A 23,727-nucleotide genomic window follows, 5' to 3' on the forward strand; every position below is an offset into this window, starting at 1 on the left:
CGTGGCTAGCTGGTCATGTGACCGGGTGGCCATGGCTATGTGTATAGGGACTACTCAGAGGGTTGAAAAAAGTCATTTCTGACAGGTCCTCGCACTTTTGATTAGTCCTCACACTTATGACCATCCTCACATTTATGCCCGTGCAGCATTCTTTTTTTAAAAAAATTTTTTATTAAACAAGAACATAAGACAAAAATACTTACAAACATGTATACATAAAGACAATACAAAAAAGAAAAACAAACTAACATTAATTCAGCCTATCGGCTGACTTCTGCTAGTGCAGCATTCTTAACAACCATGTCACTTCTGACTGGGCCTCACACTTTTGACCGGTCCTCACACTTATGACCATCCTCACATTTATGCCCGTGCAGCTTTCTTAACAACCATGTCACTCATTTCACAACTGCTTCTCTTCACCATGGTGACAGGATAGGGCAAAAACGTAAAATGTGAGGACAGTCGTAAGTTTGAGGACTGGTCAAAAGTGCAAGGACCAGTCAGAAATAACTTTTTCAGCCCTCTGAGTAGTCCATATGCATAAAAGGATACAGCAATAGAGAGGGATGAAGGAAGGGAAGGGAAATTAGAGTAGGAGTGAGGGTAAGAGCTGGAGGAAGAGAGGAGAAGGAAGAAGGGAGGAGAAGAAGAGGGGGGAAAGAAAGTAAGAAGGAAAGAAAAGAGAGGTGGTAGGTTTGAGGAGAAAGATTGCTGTACAATAGAAAAGATGAAAGGGAAGAAAGCCAACCCCAAACAAATATAAAGATATTAAGATAAAGTATGAATTGTTAAATTTTAAAGAATAAAAGAGAACAAATATGAATAAATAGCAATAATTAGAAACACACATACAAACATACAATGTATTTTGTTTGAACAGAGTATTTGGCCGGGTCACAAATTTAAACAGTGTTTAGTCATTTCAATTAAATTTACAATTTCTATATTTTCTTTTTGCCATATTTATTCCTCATCTATTTTTTTAAAAAACCAATATTACCCTTCATTCTCATCTCTAATCTTAATCAAATTCAATTTTTCCCTTCTGTTCTATATTATACCCCTTCCCATTGTCATCTATTTTTATATCCATCCTCACATTGGTTAATTATGTAATATTACAGTTGTTTAATACAAATTCAACATTTTAATATAAATCAATTAATTATATAACTATCTTTTTTGTATATTAATCAATATGAACATGAATATTCCAATTATTTCCATGCAATCCAATTTCTTACAAATCAATTAATTATATTTACCAATAATAAACCAAATAATTTCCCCCATATATTCCTCCAAACCACAATTTAACCATTTCAGCTTTCAATACAATATACAATTAATATATTAATTATTACCTGGAGGCGGTGGGTTCGGTCAGTGGAGCTCAGGGTGAGGGTTTTTTGAGGCCTCCCTCGCCCCTGGATAAGCCCAGAGGCATTGGCAGAGAATGTGGCTGCGCCGCTCCGACGTTTTGACGCTGCCAAGAGTGGCGTTATGATGGTTTGTTGGCAGCGACTGTTGGTAGCAGCAGTGGCGAAGATGAAGGTGAAGGAGGAAGTATGGCTGTGGGGCAGCGAGTGGTGGCAGCCCGTTGAATTTCCACCTAATCCACTCAGAAACTGAGGGGAGTATAAACGGGTTTTGGGATTTGAGAAGAGAGACACCCCCCCCCCCGAATACCTTGGCGGCTGCAGAGGACCTGGAGGCCTCCAGTGACATTTAATGGAGGCTGGGGTCTGGAAGAACTGAGGAAAATAGAGCTGGTGGGCGTCAGAGGGTTTTTCCGTCGCATGGATACCAGCCCTTTTCCCCCTCCCGGTACTGTGTCTGCCTAAATGGGCTCATTATTTGCCCTAACTTTCTTCCCCCTCCCTTCTTCCCCCCCTTTTTTTCATCGGGACTTACTCGGATGTGATCTTGTGTATAAGACTATGCCAAGGATTTTCCATCTTTGCCCCTGGTGTGACTCACTGACTGACTGATAGACTGATAAACTCTTCCTCTGACCATGGGTCAGCCAATTGATGCAACTGTTGAGGGGTCCTCTATTACATCATGATTCTCGTCTGTCGGAGAAGTTTTTTCAATCTACGGCCCCCTGGGGGCCCTGCCGTGAGAGGGCGGGCCGGAGGCCATCCCCATTGGATGAGATAATCAGGACCCTCCTACTGTTGTGGGAGGACAGTAGAGATACCAATAGTACATCAATGATCAAATGGCTGTGTTACATCTTTTGTAAAGTCCCCTGTTTGAGCTCCGTGCCTCCATCACTGCACTTGGAGATGTACACAACAGTGGATCTTCTTGCGCTGCGAGATTTCCCCCTCTCGCAGATGTGGCCCTCCTCACTATCGAGGGCCCACCTCAAGGACGGGTTTTGGGACCCAGAGAGGTGGCATGTGAAAACTAGGGGATTGAGGGGTTTTCTATGGAAATTTTTAGTCAAACTTTTAAGGGGTCCCAGGGAGGGGGAGGGTCAGATTGGAACTCGGGTTGTGGGTATGGGGGATAACCCACAAGGGAGAGGGTCGGGTCTGGCCGTGAAGCACGGCGTGGGGCGTGGGGGACCCGGGGTCGAGGAAGGATTAGAGCTCATCCGGATATTGTTCTGAACATCAATACTGTAGGTGGGAGGGGTAGATATGGCGGGAGCAGGGGGCCACATTGTGTTAGGGGACTGCGCACTCGCTGTCTTCGAGCGGTGGCATGCTCCAGCCCCCAAGGCTCCACTCGCCCCCCAGGGTTGCATAGACCCTCAGGACCCGGGCCTTCAGCTGATGCTGTGCAATGCCAGGTCCGTAGTAAATAAAGCCCCCCTCATTTGTGATCTTGTTCAGGAGGGGGGGCGGACCTGGCAGATATTACGGAGACCTGGTTGGGCCAGGAGGGGGGGTTCCCCTTGTTGAAATGTGCCCGCCAGGTTTCCAAGCATTCCATCAGCTGAGGTCACAGGGGAGGGGCGGGTGGGTAGCGGTTATTATTAAAGAAGGTCTGAGACCGAGGGAGGCCACTGTTCCTCAGACGGCCGGCTGTGAATCCCTCCTTGTGAAATGGGGTCATGGGGTTCAGATGGATTTGCTGATCACGTACCTGGCTCCCTGCGACGTGGCAACAGCCCTGCCCGAGTTACTCAATGTCATCGCCTGCGGTGGCAGTTGATACCCCCAGGCTTATGGTCATGGGGGATTTCAACCTGCCGTTCGTGGGTGAGACGTCTGAGGTGGCTTGGGAGTTCATGGCTTCCATGACAGCTATGGACCTGACCCAGTTAATTCATGGCCCTATCCACATGGGGGGAAACACGCTGGATCTGCTTTTTGTCTCTGGACAGTGGTTGAGTGATCTTGAGCTAGGGGATATAGCCACCGAGCCCTTGTCATGGTCAGATCACTCTCTCCTTCGTCTCGACCTTCGAACCGCTGCACCCCGCCGCAGGGAGGTGGAGCCGGTAAAATGGTTCCGCCCCAGGTGCGTGATGGAACCTGATAGGTTCCAGATGGAGCTTGGGCCATTTCCTGAGGCTCTGGCACACACCTCGACTGGAGACCTAGTGGCCGCCTGGGATAGGCCAGCCGCTGGAGCTCTGGATCGGGTTGTGCCTTTGCGGCCATTGACCCGGCGCCGATCTCAATTGGCTCCTTGGTTCTCCAAGGAGCTGAGGGAGTTGAAGCGCCGGAAAAGACGCCTAGAGAGTAGTTGGAGGGCCAGTCTTTCTGAATCTGAAAGGACACTAGTAAGATCCCATATTAGGAATTACCTAGTGGCGATAAAAGCAGCGAAATGTAGTTATTTTGCTGCTCTTATTGTGTCATCAGATAACCGCCCGGCCGCCCTCTTTAGGGTGAACTGCTCCCTGCTCCACCAGGAAGCACAGGAGGACCCCTTGGAGCGTATAGCCGAGGATTTTGCTCAGTATCTGTATGACAAAATCATTCAAATTCGGGATGATCTGGACTCCGACTGAGTAGTCTCAGGGGGAGGGACTGGGGCAGATCTTGAGAATGTTATCTGGGATGAGTTTGATCCTGTGACCCCTGAGGACGTGGACAGAATTCTGGGCAGACTGAACGTGGCCACTTGTTTATTGGACCCGTGTCCTTCTTGGTTAGTGCTGGCTTCCTGGGAAGTGACACGAGGCTGGTTCCAGGGGATTATAAATGCTTGGTTGGGTGAGGGTGACTTTCCCGCCGCCTTGAAAGAGGCAGTGGTGAGGCCTCTCCTCAAAAAGCCTTCCCTGGACCTGGCAATGTTGGTAAACTATCGTCCGGTCTCCAACCTTTGCTTTGTGGCGAAGGTTGTTGAGAGTGTGGTTGCGCATCAGCTCCCCCAGCACCTGGATGAAACGACGTATCTGGATCCGTTCCAGTCGGGCTTCAGGCCCGGGTACAGCATGGAAATGGCATTGGTCGTGTTGGTAGATGATCTCTGGAGGGCTAGGGACAGGGGTTGCTCCTCTGTCCTGGTCCTGTTAGATCTCTCAGCGGCTTTTGATACCATTGACCATGGTATCATGCTGCACTGGTTGGAAGAGTTAGGGGTGGGAGGCACTGTGTTGCAGTGGTTCTCCTCCTTTCTCTCTGACCGGTCGCAGTCTGTGTTGACAGGGGGCCAGAGGTCGACTCTGAGGCCCCTCATATGTGTGGTGCCGCAAGGGTCAGTCCTCTCGCCCCTCCTGTTCAACATTTATGTGAAGCCGCTGGGCGAGATCATCTGTGGTTTCGGGATGAAGTACCACCAGTACGCTGACGACACCCAGCTGTACATCTCCACCCCAGACCACCCCAACGATGCCCTTGAAGTGATGTCCCGGTGCCTGGAGGCCGTGCGGATCTGGATGGGGAGGAATAGGCTCAGGCTCAACCCATCCAAGACCGAGTGGCTGTGGTTTCTGACGTCCCGATATAGTCAGTTGGTGCCATCACTGACTATTGGGGGCGAATCATTGGCCCCCACGGAGAGGGCGCGCAACTTGGGTGTCTTCCTGGATTCACGGCTGTCTTTAGAAGAGCACTTGATGGCCGTGACTGGGAGGATTTTTCATCAGGTTCACCTGATCCGCCAGTTGCGTCCCTTTCTGGATTGGGACTCCTTACGCACGGTCACTCATGCCCTCGTCACCTCCTGCCTGGACTATTGTAACGCTCTCTACATGGGGCTCCCCTTGAGGAGCAACCGGAGGCTCCAACTGGCGCAGAGTGCGGCCGCGTGGGTGGTAATGGGAGCGACATGGCGCTCCCATGTAACACCACGCCTGCACAAACTGCACTGGCTCCCGGTGGTCTTCTGGGTGCGCTTCAAGGTTTTGGTTAACACCTTTAAAGCGCTCCATGGCTCAGGTCCTGGGTACTTGCGGGACCGCCTCCTACCACCAATAGCCTCCCACCGGCTGGTACGCTCTCATAGAGAGGGGCTCCTCCGGGTGCCGTCAGCCAAACAATGTCGACTGGCGGCCCCCAGGGGGAGAGCCTTCTCTGTGCGGTCACCTACTATCTGGAACGAGCTCCCCCCGGAGATGCGGAGGATCCTGGATCTGTGCACCTTCCGCCACGCTCTAAAGACCTTTTTATTTCACCAGGCGGGCCTGGCCTAACTTTCTCCCTCTTTTTAAACAATTTTAATATTTTAATATTTTTAATATCTTTTAATTTTCAAAGTTTAAATCTATTTTAAATTGGTTGGGGTTTTAATCTGTCTGGGCCAAATTATTTAATTCGATTTTATTTCTGTTTTTTAAATTTTCTATGTATGTATTTTATTGTTGGCTGTTCACCGCCCTGAGTCCTTCGGGAGAAGGGCGGTATACAAATTAAAAGTAAAATAAAGTAAAATAATAGTCTCTCAATTATTACAATTCCCTAGTTAAATAGAGCTTTTTTTCTTTTGTGTTTTAAAATCTTGAACTCTCCTCTTTTGCCCTAAATTTCCCATTGTTTGCAGTTTTGCACCTACCTTTTTTGGTGAGGAAAAAGAAAAAGAAATCTCTCTCTGCCTCATTTTGTCACGTTGCAGCAAAGAGCCTTGGTAGTACAGGGGTTTAAGGCACCCTGTTATTAAGCTGGTTATTAAGACCAGCTGCCTGCAATTACTGCAGGGTTCGAATCTCGCCAAGGCTCAAGGTTGACTCAGCCTTCCATCCTTTCTAAGGTAGGTAAATTGAGGACCCAATTGTGGGGGCAATAAGCTGACTTTGTATAAATATACAAAAGGATGAAGGCTATTGCTGAGCACATTGTAAGCCGCCCTGAGACTTCGGAGAAGGGCGGCATATAAATCAAATTAAAAAAAAAGACCCTGCTTTACTTTCAGTTTCGCTTTTTCAGCATAGCTAGGGGAAAAAAATCTGCTCCAGGACTCTTTGCAGCTACAGACCCCTGCGCAAAACAGCTGAGAGTCGGAAGGCCGATCTAATCAACTTGTGGAAATTAACCTATGCTGAAGCTGAAAGGGGCTGTTTTCTCTATTTTTGCAGGCACCGGTCTACTCATTTGTTTTCTTTTAACACTGATCAGCTGTAGGGCGGCCCTTTGAAGCCCCACGGCAAGAGTTTAAACAGTTTTTTCCCCTCTAGCCATCAGCTGGGACTCAGGAAGCAGCAATAGATTGGGAGTGGGCAGGGTAAGTGAACGGCGACCAGGCCGGGAACCGGTTTGGGGGCGTGGCCAGCCAATCTTATTACCGTTTCTCTGAACTATTAAATTTTTTGACTACAGGTTATTACGAACCGGTGGGAACCGGGAGCAACCCACCACTGCTCTGCAGGCTGGGGATAGCAAAAAACAGGCCTTCTGGTCCCACCGGAAGTTGGCAAACAGGCCATTTCTGGCCTCTGGACGACCTCCAGATGGGTGGGGAAGGCCCTCTCCAGAGTCCTAGAAAGGTTCTGGAGCCAAGTGAGAAAGAAAAAAGAACCTACCGGGCCATCATGTGCCAGGAGCGGGGGGGGGGGAAGTGGGAGGATTGCACTTTACTTTATTTCGGATTAACTCATTGTGCCCACGTGACACCCCTCCTGCGCGAGCTGCACTGGCTCCCAGTGGTCTTCCGGGTGCGATTCAAGGTGTTGGTTACCACCTTTAAAGCGCTCCATGGCATTGGCCCTGGATAGCTTCGAGACCGTCTTCTGCCACCAGTAGCCTCCCACCGGTCAGTCCGCTCCCACAGAGAGAGTCTCCTCAGGGTGCCATCAGCCAAATTATGTCGGCTGGCGACACCCAGGGGGAGGGCCTTCTCTGTGGGAGCCCCTGCCCTTTGGAATGAACTGATTTTAATTGGTTTTAAAATATGGGATTTTAAATTTGGTGTTTTAAATTGAACCTATCATTTAATAATTTTAATTATTTTTAAATTTTCTCTGTCTTTGTGCTTTTAATCAGGCTGTACACCGCCCTGAGTCCTTTGGGAGAAGGGCGGTATAGAAATTAAATAAATAAATAAATAAATAAATAAATAATAAATAAATAAATAAATAAATAAATAAATAAATAATAAACCGCCCTACTCCCAAAGGACTCAGGGCAGTGAACAGCCAAAAGATAAAACACACATAATACAAAATTTAAGAAACAATATAAAAACACATTAAATAATTTGGCCCAAACAAATTAAAACACCCCTATTGTTTTAAAACAAATTTAAAATTAACAATTAAAAGGAAGTTAGGCCAGGCCAGCCTGTTGAAATAGAAAGGTCTTGAGGGCACGTCTCGGTCTCCGTTAGCCCACGATCACAAATTCACAAGAAATACACTCGAGACAAACAGCGGAGTATCTTGGTTTATTCGTGATGTCAGCTCTTTCTCGAAGCTGGAATGCAAAGCAAAGCAAAGACGCGGCTATCGAGAGCTAACCCCAGCGTTCTTTTATAGAGCTGATTGCGAGGGTGTGGTTCAAAACCCTAAACAGCTGGGTGCGATCGTAATTCCCGCCGCTACACTTTGGGCGCACAGTACTGACTTCATCCGCGCCGGCCGCTACCTCTCCGTTGCCGTCGCTGCCAACCGATCGCCGTTCCCACCAGGTCTCCGCGATCCCCAATAAGCACCCGTGCTCCATAGACTCCTAGTCATGGGCCCTAACCCCACCACCAGCACCTCGTGACACCCATACCTGCACCACCCCCCTGGGAAGCGCTGTGTTCATGGCTCAGCGTTTGTGGTCATGGTGTCGAGTGCTGCTTGATGCTCAACAGCACGGCGGAAAGTGCGCAAATCCGGGATCCTCCGTATCTCCGGGGGGAGCTCGTTCCAAATGGCAGGTGCCCCCACAGAGAAGGCTCTTCCCCTGGGGGTTGCCAGTCGACACTGTTTGACCGACGAGGAGCGCCTCTCTATGGGAACGTACTGGCCGGTGAGAGGCTACTGGTGGCAGAAAGCGGTCTCGTAAGTACCCAGGCCCTAAGCCATGCACTGCTCTAAAGGTGGTAAACAAAACCTTGAAGTGCACCCGGAAGACCACCAGGAGCCAGTGCAGCTCGCACAGGAGAGGTGTTACATGGGAACGCCACGTTGCTCCCATAACCACCCGCGCGGCCTCATTCAGGACCAGTTGCAGCCTCCGGGTGCTCCTCAAGAGGAGCCCCATGTAGAGAGCATTACAGTAGTCTAGGCGGGAAGTGACAAGGGAATGAGTGACCGTGCGTAAGGAGTCCCGATCCAGAAAGGGATACAACTGGTGGATCAGGCAGACCTGATAGAAAGTCCTCCCGGCCACAGCCGTCAAATGCTCTTCTAAAGACAGCCGTGTATCCAGGAGGACACCCAAGTTGCAAGCCCTCTCCGTGGGGGCCAACGACTCGTCCCCAATAGTCAGTGGGGGCCAACGACTCACCCCCAATAGTCAGTGATGGCACCGACTGACTATATCGGGATGCCAGAAACCACAGCCACTCGATCTTGGATGGGTTGAGCCTGAGTCTGTTTCTCCCCATCCAGATCCGCACAGCCTCCAGGCACTGGGACATCACTTCAAGGGCATCATTGGGGTGTTCCGGGGTGGAGATGTACAGTTGTGTATCATCAGCGTCCTGATGGTACTTCACCCCGAAACTATGGATGATCTCACCCAGTGACTTCACATAAATGTTGAACAAAAGGGGTGAGAGGACCGATCCCTGTGGCACCCCACATACAAGGCGCCTCGGGGTTGACCTCTGCCCCCCTGCCAACACAGACTGTGACCAGTTGGAGAGAAAGGAGGAGAACCACCGCAACACAGTGCCCCCCACCCCCAACTCTTCCAACCGGTGCAGCATGATACCATGGTCTATGTATCAAAAGCCACTGAGAGGTCTAATAGGACCAGGACAGAGGAACAACCCCTGTCCCGAGCCCTCCAGAGATCAACGACCAATGCCGTTTCCGTGCTGTACCCAGCCCTGAAGCCCGACTGGAATGGATCTAGATAAAGAGTTTCATCCAGGTACTGGGGAAGATGTCGCGCCACCACACTCTCAACAACCTTCACCACAAAGCGAATATTGGAGACTGGACTATAATTCGCTAACACCGCCGGGTCCAGGGAAGGCTTCTTGAGGAGAGACCTCACCACCGCCTCTTTCAAGGTGGTGGGAAAGTCACCCTCACTCAAGGAGGCATTAATAATCCCCTGGAGCGAGCCTCGTGTAACCTCCCGAGAAGCCAGCACCAACCAGGAGGGACACAGGTCCAATAAACATGTGGCCGTGCTCAGTCTACCCAGAATCCTGTCCATGTCTTTGGGAGTCACGTTTTTTCCTGTCCCCAGCCTCCAGAGACTCCTAGAGAGGCTCCTAGAGGCTCCTAGAGAGACTCCAAGAGGTTCTGGAGGCTGGGGACAGCAAAAATTGTCACTTTCTGTCCCACTGAGATTTGGGAAATGGCTCCTTTCAGCCTCCGTAAGGCCTCCAAGGGAGTGGGAAAGGCTGTTTTCGCCCTTTCCAGATGCATAGAGAGGATCTGGAACCAGATAAGAAAGAAAAACGGGCCTACCAGGCCATCATGTGCCAGGAGCAGGGGTGGGTGGGGATGCGTGGGGTGGGGATGGATCCTGACAGACTTGAACACTGGGCCCTATCTAACAAAATGAAAGTCAATATAGAGAAAAGTAAAGTCCTACACTAAGGCAAGAAAAACCAAAAGTACAAATATAGACTGGGTGAAACCAGGTTTAATAGCAATACCTGTGAGAAGGATCTTGGAGTCTTAGTGGACAACCATCTAAATATGAGCTAGCAGTGTGTGGTGGCAGCCAGAAAAGCCAATGCAATCCTAAATTGTATTAACAGAGGGATACAATCAAGATCAAGGGAGGTACTGATACCACTCTATAAAGCCCTAGTAAGACCACACCAAGAGTACTGCATCCAGTTTTGGTCACCACACTATAAAAAAGATGTTGAGACCGTAGAAACCAACAAACATGATTAGGGGACTGGAGACTAAAACAGATGAAGAACGGTTACAGGAACTGGGCACGGCTAGTCTAGGGAAGAGAAGGACCAGGGGAGACATGATACCACTGCTCCAATATTTGAGGGGCTGCCACAGAGAGGAGGGGGTGAAGCTGTTTCCCAAAGCACCTGAAGGCCAGACAAGGAATGATGGATGGAAACTGATCAAGGAGAGATTCAACCTAGAAACAAGGAGGAATTTTCTGACAGTGAGAACAATCCACCCATGGAACAGAAGTTGCCTTGGGAGGTTGTGGAGCTTCATCACTGGAGGCTTTCAAGAAGAGACTGGACTGCCATCTGTCAGAAATGGTGCAGGGTCTCCTGCTTGGGGAGGTTGGACTAGATGACCTACAGGGTCCCTTCCAACTCCCTTAATTTGTAATGTGTAACTTTGCTGCTCCGCATCCCTTTCCCTTCCCTCCTCCCATCCTGGGCTTCCTCCCCTCCCCCTCTCCCCCGGTTCTCTCCCTGGGGCAAAGGAGCAATGGACTCGCCCTCCAGCTGACCATCCCACGGGGGGGGGGAGCGGGGGGGGGCAAGCAGGGGCACCCAGAGTGGGCGGCGCTCTCAGCCCTTTAGAGAGTGGGAGGAGCTGGACGGAGAGGGGAGGAGCTATAAGCGCTTCCTGTTTGGTTCTGTGCAGACTCCTGGCTGGGGTCGTGGCCGGGAAGGAAGGAAGCTCAGCCGGTGGGGCTGCGAGGAAAGCGGATCTTTTCTTGCGCGCCTCTCTTGGAACAAGAAACAGAGCCGCCTCTTTCCTATGGAGCGCCAGGTGAGCAGCTCCTCCCTCCCTCCCTTCCTTCCTTCTTCCCACCTGGGGAAATGCTGGGACAGGAGACCCTTCAGTGCAGCTTCTTGGGGCGCTGCTAAGATCCTCCTGCAGTCCCCACTTTCTCCTGGGGGAGATGATGATTATTATTACTATTATTATTCCTGGTCGTTTCCCCTCCTTTTCCTTTTCTCTGGGGCCGCTTCAGATCCGGGAGGCTGGGAGTTCGAGGGCTGCGGAAGCGGCGGGGAGAAAAGGGGGCGATCCCTCCCAGGAGCCCTTGTGTCGAGAGGAGCCGCCTCCGGAGGGAGCATCGGGGAAAGGCTCCTCCTGAGGCCCTTTAATCTCTTCGCCCTCGTTGCTTTCATCCCTTCTATTCGTTTCCATTCTTCAATTTAACTGCGTTTTTAGAGTCTTGGGTGCGTTTATCGGCCTTTTCCTGTGGGCCGCTGTTTCTCAGCCTTGGCAACTTTGTGGCATGTGGATTTCTGCTCCCAGAATTCTCCATGTGTGTTGAAGTCCACCTATTTTACAGCTCCCAAGATTGGGAAAGGTTGCTGTAGGCCAGGGGTGGGGAACTAGGGCCCTTTTAGGACTGGTGGACTTCAACTCCCAGAATCCCCGAGCCAGCTGTGTCAGGAATTCTGGGAGTTGAAGTCCACCAGCAATAAAAGGGCCCTAATTTTCCTCTTTTACAGTGGGGTATTCCAAAGGGCAAGTCCCAGCTTTGAAAAGAGTTTCTATCATCTGATAAGGACGGTGGACATTATATAAACATAGAATAACATACTTGGAGTTGGGAGGGACCTTGGAGGTCTTCTAGTCCAACCCCCTGCTTGAGGAGGAGGAGTCTATACCAGTGATGGCGAACCTTTTTCTCGTTGCATGCCGGAAGTGTGTGTGTGTGCGCGCGCGATAACCCCCGTGCATACCAGCACCCATAATGCAATGCAACCCCCCACACATGCGCATACACACGTGACACCCCACGCATGCACCCCACATTGCGCACACTCCCCCATGCATACGTTGTGCATTGTGCATGTGCAGTCACTCCCTTTCGGAAGCAGGGAGTGAAGCGCAAGAACCGGCTCGGCTTGGCTGGGTACAAAGGGGTGGGGGAAAGATCTGCTTTGGGGCTTCCCTTCTCCCCAGCGAGCTCCAGGGGCAGGGATTGAAGCCCCCAATTGCTGCTTCTGGCACCACAAGAACCGCTGGGGATGAGGGGGTGCCAGCGCCAGAAGCAGTGGGCTGGGGCTTCAATCCCTTTCCCTGGACAACCTGCTCGGGTGCGGAGACAGGGAAACCGCAGATCGCAGATCCTTCCCACCACCCCCTTGCATCCGGCAGCGGCGGTTCTTGTGCTCCCCTTCCCCAGCGATGGCAGGAGCAGTTGGGGGAGAGAGGGTGGTAGCAAGCTGATCGCGCTGGCTATAAGGCAGCAGCCGCTCCTCCTCCAGCCACCCTCGCCCTCCAGGCAGCGTCCAGGCAGCCATATCTGTCCTCCCCCTGCGCCAGCCCACGTGGATTCCAGGCAGCGCAGCTGCAGGGCCTTTCCTCGCAGTGGCGATGGCGTGATGAGGCAAGCAGGCAGCCGGGCATAGGGGAATGACGGGTGGCAGTGCTCCTGTCTGGGAAGGGGTGATCACGGGGCCGTATGAGGACAACGATGGCATAGCCGGTGCACACCCACATTAAAGGCCAGCTGATTGTCATGCACTCATGCGCACCAGTAACCCGCAGACTAGCTGGCTGGTGCGCATGCGTACCCTGGAAACCCGGAAGAGGAATGGCAACATGACTCTGCGTGCCACTTCCGGCACGCATGCCATAAGTTTGCCAACACTGGTCTATACCATTTCAGACAATTGGCTGTCCAGTCTCTTCTTAAAAGCTTCCAGTGAGCTTAGTCAGGATTCTGGGGATCAAGATTCGTACCTTGAAATGGCTGAAATAAAGACCTATGTCCCATATCTGGGAAAGGTGAGAGAGAAACCACAACTGTCTTGCTAAAAATCCTTAATGCTGCAGGATGTCGGCATGGCTTCTTTGGCACCTTCCTTACTGTATCTCCTGTCAATCAAACAACTGTACTTCCTGCTGATGTCACTGAAATATGAAAGCATGAAAGAAATCATTCCAGATCTATCCCAGCCATTGTCCGAATCTGAATACAGGTAGTCCTTGACTTAGGACCACAATCGAGCCCAGAATTTCTGTTGCTTGGCGCGATAGTGGCTAAGTGAGTTTTCCCCCTTTTTATGACCTTTCTTGCTACATTTGTTAAGTGAACCACCCTGCTGTTGTTCAGTTAGTAACACGGTGGTTGAGGGAATCTGGCTTCTCTATTGACTTTGCTTGTGGGAAGATTGCAATGGGGTCACATGACTCTGAGACTCTGTAGCCATTACAAATATGAGCCAATTGCCCAGTGTCCAAATTTTGATCAGGTGACCATGGGGATGCTGCAAAGGTCCTGTGAAAAGCTGTCAGGAGTCTCTGAATCCAATCTCTGGTCCTTCCACCCCTTTCAGTTTTCTTCTCACCCAGGGTGAGCTTCTATGTATTGTTGGTGTGGCTGCAAGGGACTCACATAAAGGGGTTCCCTAGTTAGCCTAGAAATAGGCTAAAATCAGCCTTCTGCACTGGATGCTCAGGAATATCATTAGGATGTTTGATGGCAAATTATTCCCTTGCTGTTTTTTTTTCACTCCTAGACACTCTCATGGCCTCGTCTTCATCCCCCGGAACCTCAGGTCTTTATAGTGGAGGATTAACAAAGGTTGAGCTTCCAAGGCAGGTAGGAGGATTCTTCCCTCCCCTCCCCAGATGTGCCAATCTCGCAATAACAGAATAACACAATTGGAAGGGGTCTTAGAGATCTTCTAGTCTATCCCCCTGTTTCAAGCAGGAGACCCGATACCATTTCAGACAAGTGGGTGTCCAGTCTGTCCTTAAAAACCTCCAGCCCACAACTTCTGAAGGCAAACCGTTCCATTAGTCAATAGTTCTCACTGCTAGGAAGTTTCTCCTTAATTCCAGGTTGCCTTTCTCCATGATTAGTTTCCATCCATTGTTTCTTGTCCTGCTTTCTGGTGCTTTGGAAAATAAGTTGAGCCCCTCTTGCTTCTGGCAGCCCCACAAATACTGGAACACGGCTATCATGTCTCCCCTAGTCCTTCTTTTCTCCAGACTAGCCATATACAGTTCCTGCAACCGTTTTTCATATGTTTTAGTCTCAAGGCCTTTAATCCTTAGTTGCTCTTTGCACTTTTTCCAAAGTCTTCACATCTTCCAGATGTGGTCTTTACTAAGGATTTTTAAAAAGTGTTGACCATGAAAGCCTAAAGTAAAAAGTAAAGTTCAAGCTTGACTTTTGCACAGAAATTAAACGGTGAACCCACTTGATTTGGAAGGATTCATTGGCTCACCACACTGGGTACAATTAACCCAATGTTGGATTCAATCAACATATCCAAGGTCAAGCCCATCAATGGACAACAAACGAATATGTGGTTGCTGCTCCTGCGGCATCGGACAAACCAGTAAAACATTAACTAGATGTATCTATAGCCAGAGGCACTTTATGTTTTTGGAAAGGTTCTCCAGGGAAGATGTTCGGTCATGAAATTGCCCAGCAGCTGTCCAGATAAAGTCAGAGACACTGACACAGACTTGTAGATTTTATATAAATATAAATATGTTTAACCTACAAATTTACCACAGTCTTTGTCATCATCCAGAAAAGGAAGAACATAAGATAGTCAGGAACATCATGAGGTAAATCTAAAACATCATGCAGAACATACAGAAGGAAAAAAGGAGGGAAAAAAGGGAAACGCCCCTTTATACTTACAGCAACCAATCATAGCGTAGATTGCATCATGCATGAGTCAGCACTCTCTAACTAATCAGTTACAATTCTGTTCCGGCCTATTTGACACTTTACTGTTTCAGATTCTAAATTCAATATCCTAACATGTTTGTTTGCCCTACTTGGAAACTAGAGGTTTTTCATTAAGAAGTAGACTCAAATGTAATTCACTGAAGTGTTCATTGTTAGGAAGGTTCATGGAATACGTTGTGGTTTCTCTCCTCTCCCTGTGTCAGGATTTGGTATCGCTTGAGGATGTAGCTGTGTTTTTCTCCGTGGAGGAGTGGGCCCTGCTGGATTCTGAGCAAAAAGCCCTGTACCAAGAGGTCATGCTGGAAACCAAGAGGAACATGGCCTCCTTAGGTAAGGGATTCTGTTGAGATATTTACATTTAGGAGCCAAAGGTCAAATCTTATATCAACTTAATAACAAGCATAGCATCATGTTTTGGACAAATGGGAATTTGGAAGAATAGTGATAAATGTTCAAGTACAGCAATCGTGCTTCATCCTTTTCACACCTAAGTTTGTCTTAACTTTTCTTTTTTTCTGTTACAAGCAGGTGACGGATGGGAGATGGAGGATTCTGGCCAAGAGGCAGCAGCACCTTTGCCAAAAGACAAAAAAGAAATTGAAGAAAAAATATATGGAAAGCAAAGTTCTGAGCAAAATCAGTTAACGTTGAAGCTGGAGAATTGTTCTGGTTTACCTTGTCCAGATCCCAATGTCTTATTGGACGGAGATGATTGCCAAGAAAAAGAAATATGTTCAAAGTGTGGGAAAACACTCCTAGATGAATCTGGATTATGTAACTGTTGCAAAAGCCCTGCTGGAGAGAAACAGGATGAAAGCAGGCAACACTGCAGAGGGACCCTTCCTCCTCCTTTACATGAAAGCATACAAGAAGGAGGGGAAATGTACAAATGTACGGAGTGTGCAGAAAGCTTCAATACAAGCCGCTCCCTTGCATCACATAAAAAAATTCACAAAGCAGAGGATCCACACAAATGTCTGGATTGTGGAAGGACCTTCAGGCAGAAAAATCATCTTAGTTCACATAAGAGGGTCCACGAAGAGAAGCAGCAGCATCAATGCATCACCTGTGGAAAGACCTTCAGAGACAGCACCTCCCTTACTTCCCATCAAAGCATCCACAGAGAAGAGAAGTTGCATAAATGCAGGAAGGGTAGAACGAGGCTTACGTGGAAGAAGGAGCCAAATTATCCCCAAAAAAGCCGCACTGGAAAGAAATCATGTAAATGCCTGGAATGTGGGAAGTACTTCCGCTCTGCAAGTCACCTCACTTACCATAATAGGATCCATACAGGGGAAAAGCCGTATCATTGCACAGTGTGTGGGAAGAGTTTCACCCAAAAAGGCAATTTCAGTTCACATAAGAGGATCCACACTGGAGAGAAGCCGTATAAATGCACAGAATGTGGAAAATGCTTCAGGACCACCGATTCCCTTACTTGCCATAATAGGATTCACACAGAGGAGAAACCCTATGAATGTTTAGAGTGTGGAAAAAGCTTCAATAGACGTGATACGCTAACTAAACATAATAGGATGCATAAAGGGGAGAAACCTTATAAATGCCTGCAGTGTGGAAAGAGCTTCAGTCAAAAAGTTCATCTTAAGTCACACGAGAGGACCCACACGGGGGAAAAACCACTTCAATGCATGGAGTGTGGAAAGCGCTTCAGTTGCTCTTCACATCTTATGGTCCATCATCGAATGCACACGGGAGAGAAGCCCTTTCAGTGCCTGCAGTGTGGAAAGCGCTTTGTCAGTTCTAGTGGCCTTCATGCCCACGAACGGACCCACACAGGGGAGAAACCGTACAAATGCCTGCAGTGTGGAAAGAGCTTCCGTAAATCCAGCCACTTAACATCCCATAGAAGTGTCCACAGTGGAGAGAAACCACATCGATGCACCGAGTGTGGGAAGTGCTTCAATCAAAAAAGTAACCTTAATACCCATAAAAGGACCCACACGGGTGAAAAGCCTTATAAGTGCATCGAATGTGGCAAATGCTTCACTGAATTGTGTTACCTCAGTTACCACAAAAGACTCCACACTGGAGAGAAACCATATGAATGCCGTACATGTGGAAAGAGCTTCAATGCAAAAGGAAGCTATATTGTACATAGGAGAACCCACACTGGGGAGAAACCATATCAGTGCCAGGAGTGTGGAAAAAGCTTCATTGATTCTGGAAAACTGACAATGCATAAAAGGATTCACACAGGGGAGAAACCCTTTAAGTGCATGGAGTGTGGCATGAGTTTCAGAATAAGCACTAGCCTTCGTAGCCACAAGAGGACCCACACTGGGGAGAAACCGTATACATGTCATGAGTGTGGAAAAAGCTTTAGTCAAAGACATTCACTCAAGATCCATAGAAGGCTTCACTCAGGGGAGAAACCCTATAAATGCCTGGAGTGTGGAAAATGTTATAATGAGAGTGGCACTCTTACCTCCCACATGAGGATCCACACAGGAGAGAAACCGTTTAAATGCATTGAGTGTGGAAAGAGTTTCAAAGACGGAAAGACTCTTACATGTCATAAAAGAATCCACACAGGGGAGAAGCCGTTTAAATGCATTGAGTGTGGAAAGAAATTCAGAACCTGTAGTGAATTTAATAGACATAAGAAGGCGCACAGCAGGAAAAGACGATGCTAATTGGTTTGTGTTGATTCTCAAAATTTGCTTCATGCCCAGGAGAATCTGTAAAAATGCATAGTGTATGGAAAAGGGGTTCCAAAGCAGTAGACTTTTTTGATCCATTAAAAATAAGAATTTCCTTTTATAATTAGGAATTAAGTTTTGGATACCCAAAATAAAACATGCTTACATTTTTTTGGGCTCCAAAATAAGCCCTAGGTCTTTTTTGGGGGGGGGGACACAATTTCAGGTTAATCAGCCCAGCTGTTCACTTTGCACCCCCTGGCGCATGCAGAAGAGGCGGCAAGCGGGCCCAACGTTATCTGGCAACTGCTGCATCCTGGAATAATATCAACCCAGAAAGAATAAAATGGCGCAGGGAATTAGAGAAATGATGGAAATGATGTACTCGTCATGGAAAATGGAAATAAGAGAAATAATTACAATGTTACATGGAGAATCGAAACTTGAGGACCCAAAAATTGAAATAGAGCATGCTCAAACTGACAAGGAAATAAAGACAGAGAAGTAAGATACAGAGACTGAAAATAAAAAAGAAGATAAAGACAATGAGATTAATTTTGAAAAACTAATTGAATATGTGAATAGCAACAATAAAAAGGAGGTTTTTAGAGATTACATTGGGATTAACAATGGAAAAAACAAAAAGGATGGAAGGAGACAAAGAAGGAAAGAAGGGTGGAATAGAAAGAACATAAAAAGTTTAAATGGTTACACTGGGGATTAACAGTGAAAAGATAAAAAAGAGAGAAAAAGTGTGGAAAACAACAGGAAATGCAGGGCAAAATAGAAGAGTCCAGGATTATGAAATACAAATGATTACACTGGGATAAACAGAGGGGAAATAAGAAAAGGAGAAAAGAGATGGGAAACAAGGGGAAATATAGGGCAAAATGGGAGAGTTCAAGATTTTAAAGCGCAAAAGAAAAAAGGGAAAGAAAAAGGCAAAAATAAAAATGAAAAGGGAGAAAAAGAAATGAAAGAGAAATATGCTATATATACTTAGAATTGAAATATGAATTGTAGTAAGAAACGGGAAATCGAATGATTGTAAAAATGAAATGAATAATAATTCCGGACAGTCTGGGGTGGGGAATCCACACGGCAGCTTTGGGGAACAAGGCGGGTGCCATGATTTGCGGCTGGTCACCCCTCTAGCCACCCAGCAGGCAGCTCAGGGCAGAGTGGCCGCGATGACTTCACTCTCCAGCAATGTGAGGAGCCTCCGCCACCGCTGCCTAACCCCTTTGTGCCCCCCGGAGCCAAGCGAGCCGAACGGGAGCTCCTAAAGTCAAACGCCCCTCTTTTCCAGCCACCGCTGTCCGGATTCCCCAATCCAATTTTCAGAGCCGCGTTTCAGGCGGCGAGCGGCCAGTTCTGGAGGGCTGGGGGGGTGGGGAAGGCCCTTTTTTGCTGTCCCCAGCCTCCAGAGCCTCTCTAGGAAGTTGGCAAATGGGCCGTTTTCGGCCTCCGGAGGGGTGAGGAAGGCCGTTTTTGTCCTCCCCAGACCTCTAGAGAGGCTCTGCAGGCTGGAGACAGCAAAAAACAGGGCTTCTGGTCCCACCGGAAGTTGGCAAACAGGCTCTAGAGCCAAGTGAGAGAGAAAAAAGGACCTACCGGGCCATCATGTGCCAGAAGCGGGGGGGTTTGCATGTGCATGCGTGGGGGGGGCACATAGAATTATGGATGTGGGCACATAGGTGCACGAACAACCCCCCCGCCCCCCACTCCTGGCATGCGATGGCGAAAAGGTTAGCCATCACTGGTCTAACACATCATGCAGAACACACAGAAGGAAAAAAGGAAGGGAAAAAAAGGGAAACTCCCCCTTTATACCTACATCAACCAATCGCAGTGTAGATTGCATCCTGCATGAGTCAGCACTTTTAACTAATCAGTTACAATTGTGTTGTGGCTTATTGTAGACTTTACTGTTCCAGCTACTAACTATTCAATATCCTAAAATGCTTATTTGCCCTACTTGGAAACTGGAGGTTTTTCATTAAGAAGAAGACTCGTATGTAATTCATTGAAGTCATTGAATTCATTGTTAGGAATGTTCATGGAATATGTTGTGTTTTTTTCCCCGCCCTGTGTCAGAATTTGGTATCATTGGAGGATGTAGCTGTGTTTTTCTCCGTGGAGGAGTGGGCCCTGCTGGATTCTAAGCAAAAAGCCCTGTACCAAGAGGTCATGCTGGAAAACAAGAGGGACATGGCCTCCTTACTGAGGGATTCTGTTAAGATACTGTACTGCACAATAATTTTTTTTAAAAAAATGAAAGTGAAGTCATATTTCATACTTAAGTGGTCAGTGCATAAGTGCACTAACATGCCTATCATCCCTGTCATTGTATTTTTATTCTCTTGTTCTTGTTTTTGTTTGACAAGTTCCAATAAATAAAATAAATAAATAATAAAGTCCTCCAGCATTGGTATTTTTGGGGTGGTGGTGGTAGTGGTGCTGTATTCTTCTCTAAACTGCTGATTTTCAAATTTGCAAGCTATTTATCTGAGGTTTTCATCCTTTTCTATGAAGCCTGGCTTTTCTTCACAAATTGACAGTATGGAGAGTGTGGGCTTCACGATCCACTCTCTCCCGTTTGTTAAGAATCTGATCCAATCTTACACGTGCTGGGCATGAAGGGAAGAAATAATCAAGCGGAGCAGGTTAAGAACAAAGATTTATTTATTTATTAGGAAATTTATATTAGGGCTGTTGGAAGAAAAATTCCTCTGGTTCAGTTCCCAGCTGGGAGAAAGGCGCTGGAAATAAAATTATTTTATTTTATTTTATTTTATTTTTGAATTTGTATACCGCCCTTCTCCCTGAGGACTCAGGGCGGTGAACAGCCAAATAAAAACATCAAATACAAATATTAAAATACAGTTAAAAAATATATATAAATTTGGCCCCATTAATTAAAACAATAAACAAAACAATTAAAAACACTTAAAAAGAATTAGGCCAGCCCGGCTTGTTGGAAAAGGAAGGTTTTAAGGGCACGGCGGAAGGCACTGAGGTCATGGATTCTCCTTATCTCTGGGGGCAACTGATTCCAGAGGGTGGGAGCCCCCACAGAGAAGGCCCTCCCCCTGGGGGTCACCAGCCTGCATTGTTTGGCTGATGGCACCCCGAGGAGGCCCTCTCTGTGGGAGCGCACGGGTCGATGGGAGGTCGTCGGTGGCAGCAGGCGGTCTCGGAGATAGCTAGGCCCCATGCCATGGAGCGCTTTAAAGGTGATAACCAACACCTTGAAGCGCACCCGGAAGGCCACTGGGAGCCAGTGCAGCTCGCGCAGGAGCGGTGTTACATGGGAGCGCCATGCTGCTCCCGTCACTACCCGCGCTGCTGCGTTCTGGACCAGTTGAAGCCTCCGGGTGCTCTTCAAGGGGAGCCCCATGTAGAGAGCGTTACAGTAATCAAGGCGAGAGGTCACGAGGGCATGAGTGACTGTGCACAGGGAATCCCGATCAAGAAAGGGCCGCAACTGGCGGATCAGGCGAACCTGATAAAAGGTCCCCCTGGTTACAGCCGTCAGATGTTCCTCCAAGGACAGCTGCGTATCCAGGAGGACTCCCAGATTGCGAGCCCTCTCTGTGGGGGCCAAAGACTCGCCCCGAATAGTCAGTGATGGAGTCAACTGACTATATCGGGATGCCGGGAACCACAGCCACTCAGTCTTGGAAGGGTTGAGCTTGAGCCTGTTCCTCCCCATCCAGATCCGTACAGCCTCCAGGCACTGGGACATCACTTCAAGGGCATCATTGGGGTGGCCTGGGGTGGAGATGTACAGCTGAGTATCATCAGCGTACTGATGGTATCTCACCCCAAAGCCACGGATGATCTCGCCCAGCGGCTTCACATAAATGTTGAACAGGAGGGGCGAGAGGACCGACCCCTGAGGCACTCCACATATAAGAGGCCTCGAGGTCGACCTCTGCCCCCCTGCCAACACGAACTGCGACCGGTCGGAGAGAAAGGAGGAGAACCACCGTAACACGGTGCCCCCCATCCCCAACTCTTCCAACTGGTGCAGCATGATACCATGGTCGATGGTATCAAAAGCCGCTGAGAGGTCTAACAGGACCAGAACAGAGGAGCAACCCCTGTCCCGAGCCCTCCAGAGATCATCAACCAACGCGACCAATGCCGTTTCCGTGCTGTGCCCAGGCCTGAAACCAGACTGGAACGGATCCAGATAGGATGTTTCCTCCAGGAATTGCGGAAACTGTCGCGCGACCACACTCTCAACAACCTTCGCCAGAAAGCGAAGGTTGGAGACAGGACGATAGTTAGCCAATATTGCCGGATCCAGGGATGGCTTCTTGAGGAGAGGCCTCACCACCGCCTCTTTCAAGGCCGCGGGGAAGTGACCCTCACTCAATGAAGCGTTAATAACACCCTGGAGCCAGCCTCGTGTAACCTCCCGGGAGGCCAGTACCAACCAGGAGGGACACGGGTCCAGTAAACATGTGGCCGCACTAAGTCTCCCCAAAATCCTGTCCACATCATCGGGAGTCACAGCATCAAACTCCTCCCAGATAACATTCTCAAGACTATTCCTCGTCACCCTGCCCTGATCTACCCAGTCAGAGTCCAAGTCCCCCCGGATCTGAGCGATTTTGTCATACAGGTATTGTCCGAAATCCTCCGCCCTGCCTTCCAAGGGATCCTCCCGCGCTCCCAGATGGAGCAGGGAGCGGGTTACTCTGAACAGGGCTGCCGGACGATTCCCTGATGACGCAATAGAGGCGGAAAAGTAATTAAACTTTGCCGTCTTTATCGCCACTAGGTAGGTCTTAATATGCGACCTTACCAGTGTTCGGTCAGATTCAGCGCGACTGGCCCTCCAACCGCTCTCTAGGCGTCTTTTCCGGCGTTTCATCTCCCTCAGCTCCTCGGTGAACCAAGGAGCCGCGAGGGATCGACAGCGGGTCAGAGGCCGCAAAGGCACGACTCGATCCAAGGCCCCACCAGCCGCCCGGTCCCAGGCAGCTACCAGGTCCTCGGCCAAGTCGTGTGCCAGATCATCAGGAATTGGCCCAAGCTCCGTCTGGAACCTATCAGGATCCATCAGGCGCCTGGGGCGGACCCATCTAATTGGGTCCGCCTCCCTGCGGTGGGGTGTAGCGGTACGAAGGTCCAGACGAAGGAGTGAGTGATCTGACCATGACAAGGGTTCCATGTCTATATCCCCTATAACAAGATCACTCAACCACTGGCCAGAGACAAAAATCAAGTCTAGAGTGTGTCCCCCCCCCGTGAGTGGGGCCATGAACTAACTGGGTCAGGTCCATGGCCGTCATGGAAGCCATGAACTCCCGAGCCATCCCAGTCGTTTCACCAACGGATGGCAAGTTGAAATCACCCATGACCATAAACCTGGGTGTATCAACTGCCACCGTGGCTATCACATCGAGTAGCTCAGGCAGGGCTGCTGCCACGCGGCAGGGAGCCAGGTACGCAAGCAGCAAGCCCATCTGAACCCCATGACCCCATCTCATGAAGAGGGACTCACATCCAGCAGTCTGAGGCACAGTGGTCTCCCTCGGACCAAGACCTTCTTTAATAATAACCGCCACCCCCCCGCCCCTCTCCTGGGCTCTCGGCTGATGAAATGCTCTGAAACCTGGTGGGCACATCTCGACCAGAGGGACTCCTCCCTCCGGTCCCAACCAGGTCTCCGTAATACCAGCCAGGTCCGCTCCCCCCTCCTGGATAAGATCGTGAATGAGGGGGGCCTTATTTACCACAGACCTAGCATTGCACAGCATCAGCCGCAGGCCCAGGTCCTGAGTATCTAAGCCACCTAGTATCTGAGGGGAGCTTTGGGGGCCAGGGCGCGCAATTGCTCTCAAACAGCAAGTGCGCGTCCCCAACACATGATGTGGCCCCCTGCTCCCGCCATATCTGCCCCTCCCAACCACCGTGCTGATGGTATTTCCCTCATT

At 49.1% G+C, this 23,727-nt stretch overlaps 2 protein-coding genes across 10 annotated transcripts in view; one reads left to right on the forward strand and one right to left on the reverse strand.

The window, feature by feature from the left end:
- The window catches only part of LOC148115995 (uncharacterized), a 30,088-nt gene extending 9,895 nt beyond the window's left edge, over positions 1-20,193 (forward strand). Inside the window, exons 1-4 of one of the 7 annotated variants that reach the window (XM_087884656.1) lie at positions 11,050-11,212; positions 13,927-14,009; positions 15,320-15,446; positions 15,642-20,193. In XM_087884656.1, coding sequence (XP_087740782.1) covers positions 13,935-14,009; positions 15,320-15,446; positions 15,642-17,770 — 2,331 coding nt within the window. In that variant the 5' untranslated portion in view covers positions 11,050-11,212; positions 13,927-13,934 and the 3' untranslated portion in view covers positions 17,771-20,193. Of the gene's footprint in view, positions 1-11,022; positions 11,213-11,614; positions 14,010-15,319; positions 15,447-15,641 lie in introns of those variants that run through there. The other 6 variants (XM_087884657.1, XM_087884660.1, XM_087884658.1 and 3 more) reach the window with 6 other exon arrangements.
- Positions 1-23,727, reverse strand: part of LOC117668120 (uncharacterized) — a 94,685-nt gene that overhangs the window by 37,125 nt on the left and 33,833 nt on the right. The gene's annotated exons all lie outside the window — the stretch shown is intronic.

This window comes from Pantherophis guttatus, chromosome 2 (genome assembly GCF_059756535.1).
Source record: "Pantherophis guttatus breed Tessera chromosome 2, ASM5975653v1, whole genome shotgun sequence".
Lineage (NCBI taxonomy): Eukaryota > Metazoa > Chordata > Lepidosauria > Squamata > Colubridae > Pantherophis > Pantherophis guttatus.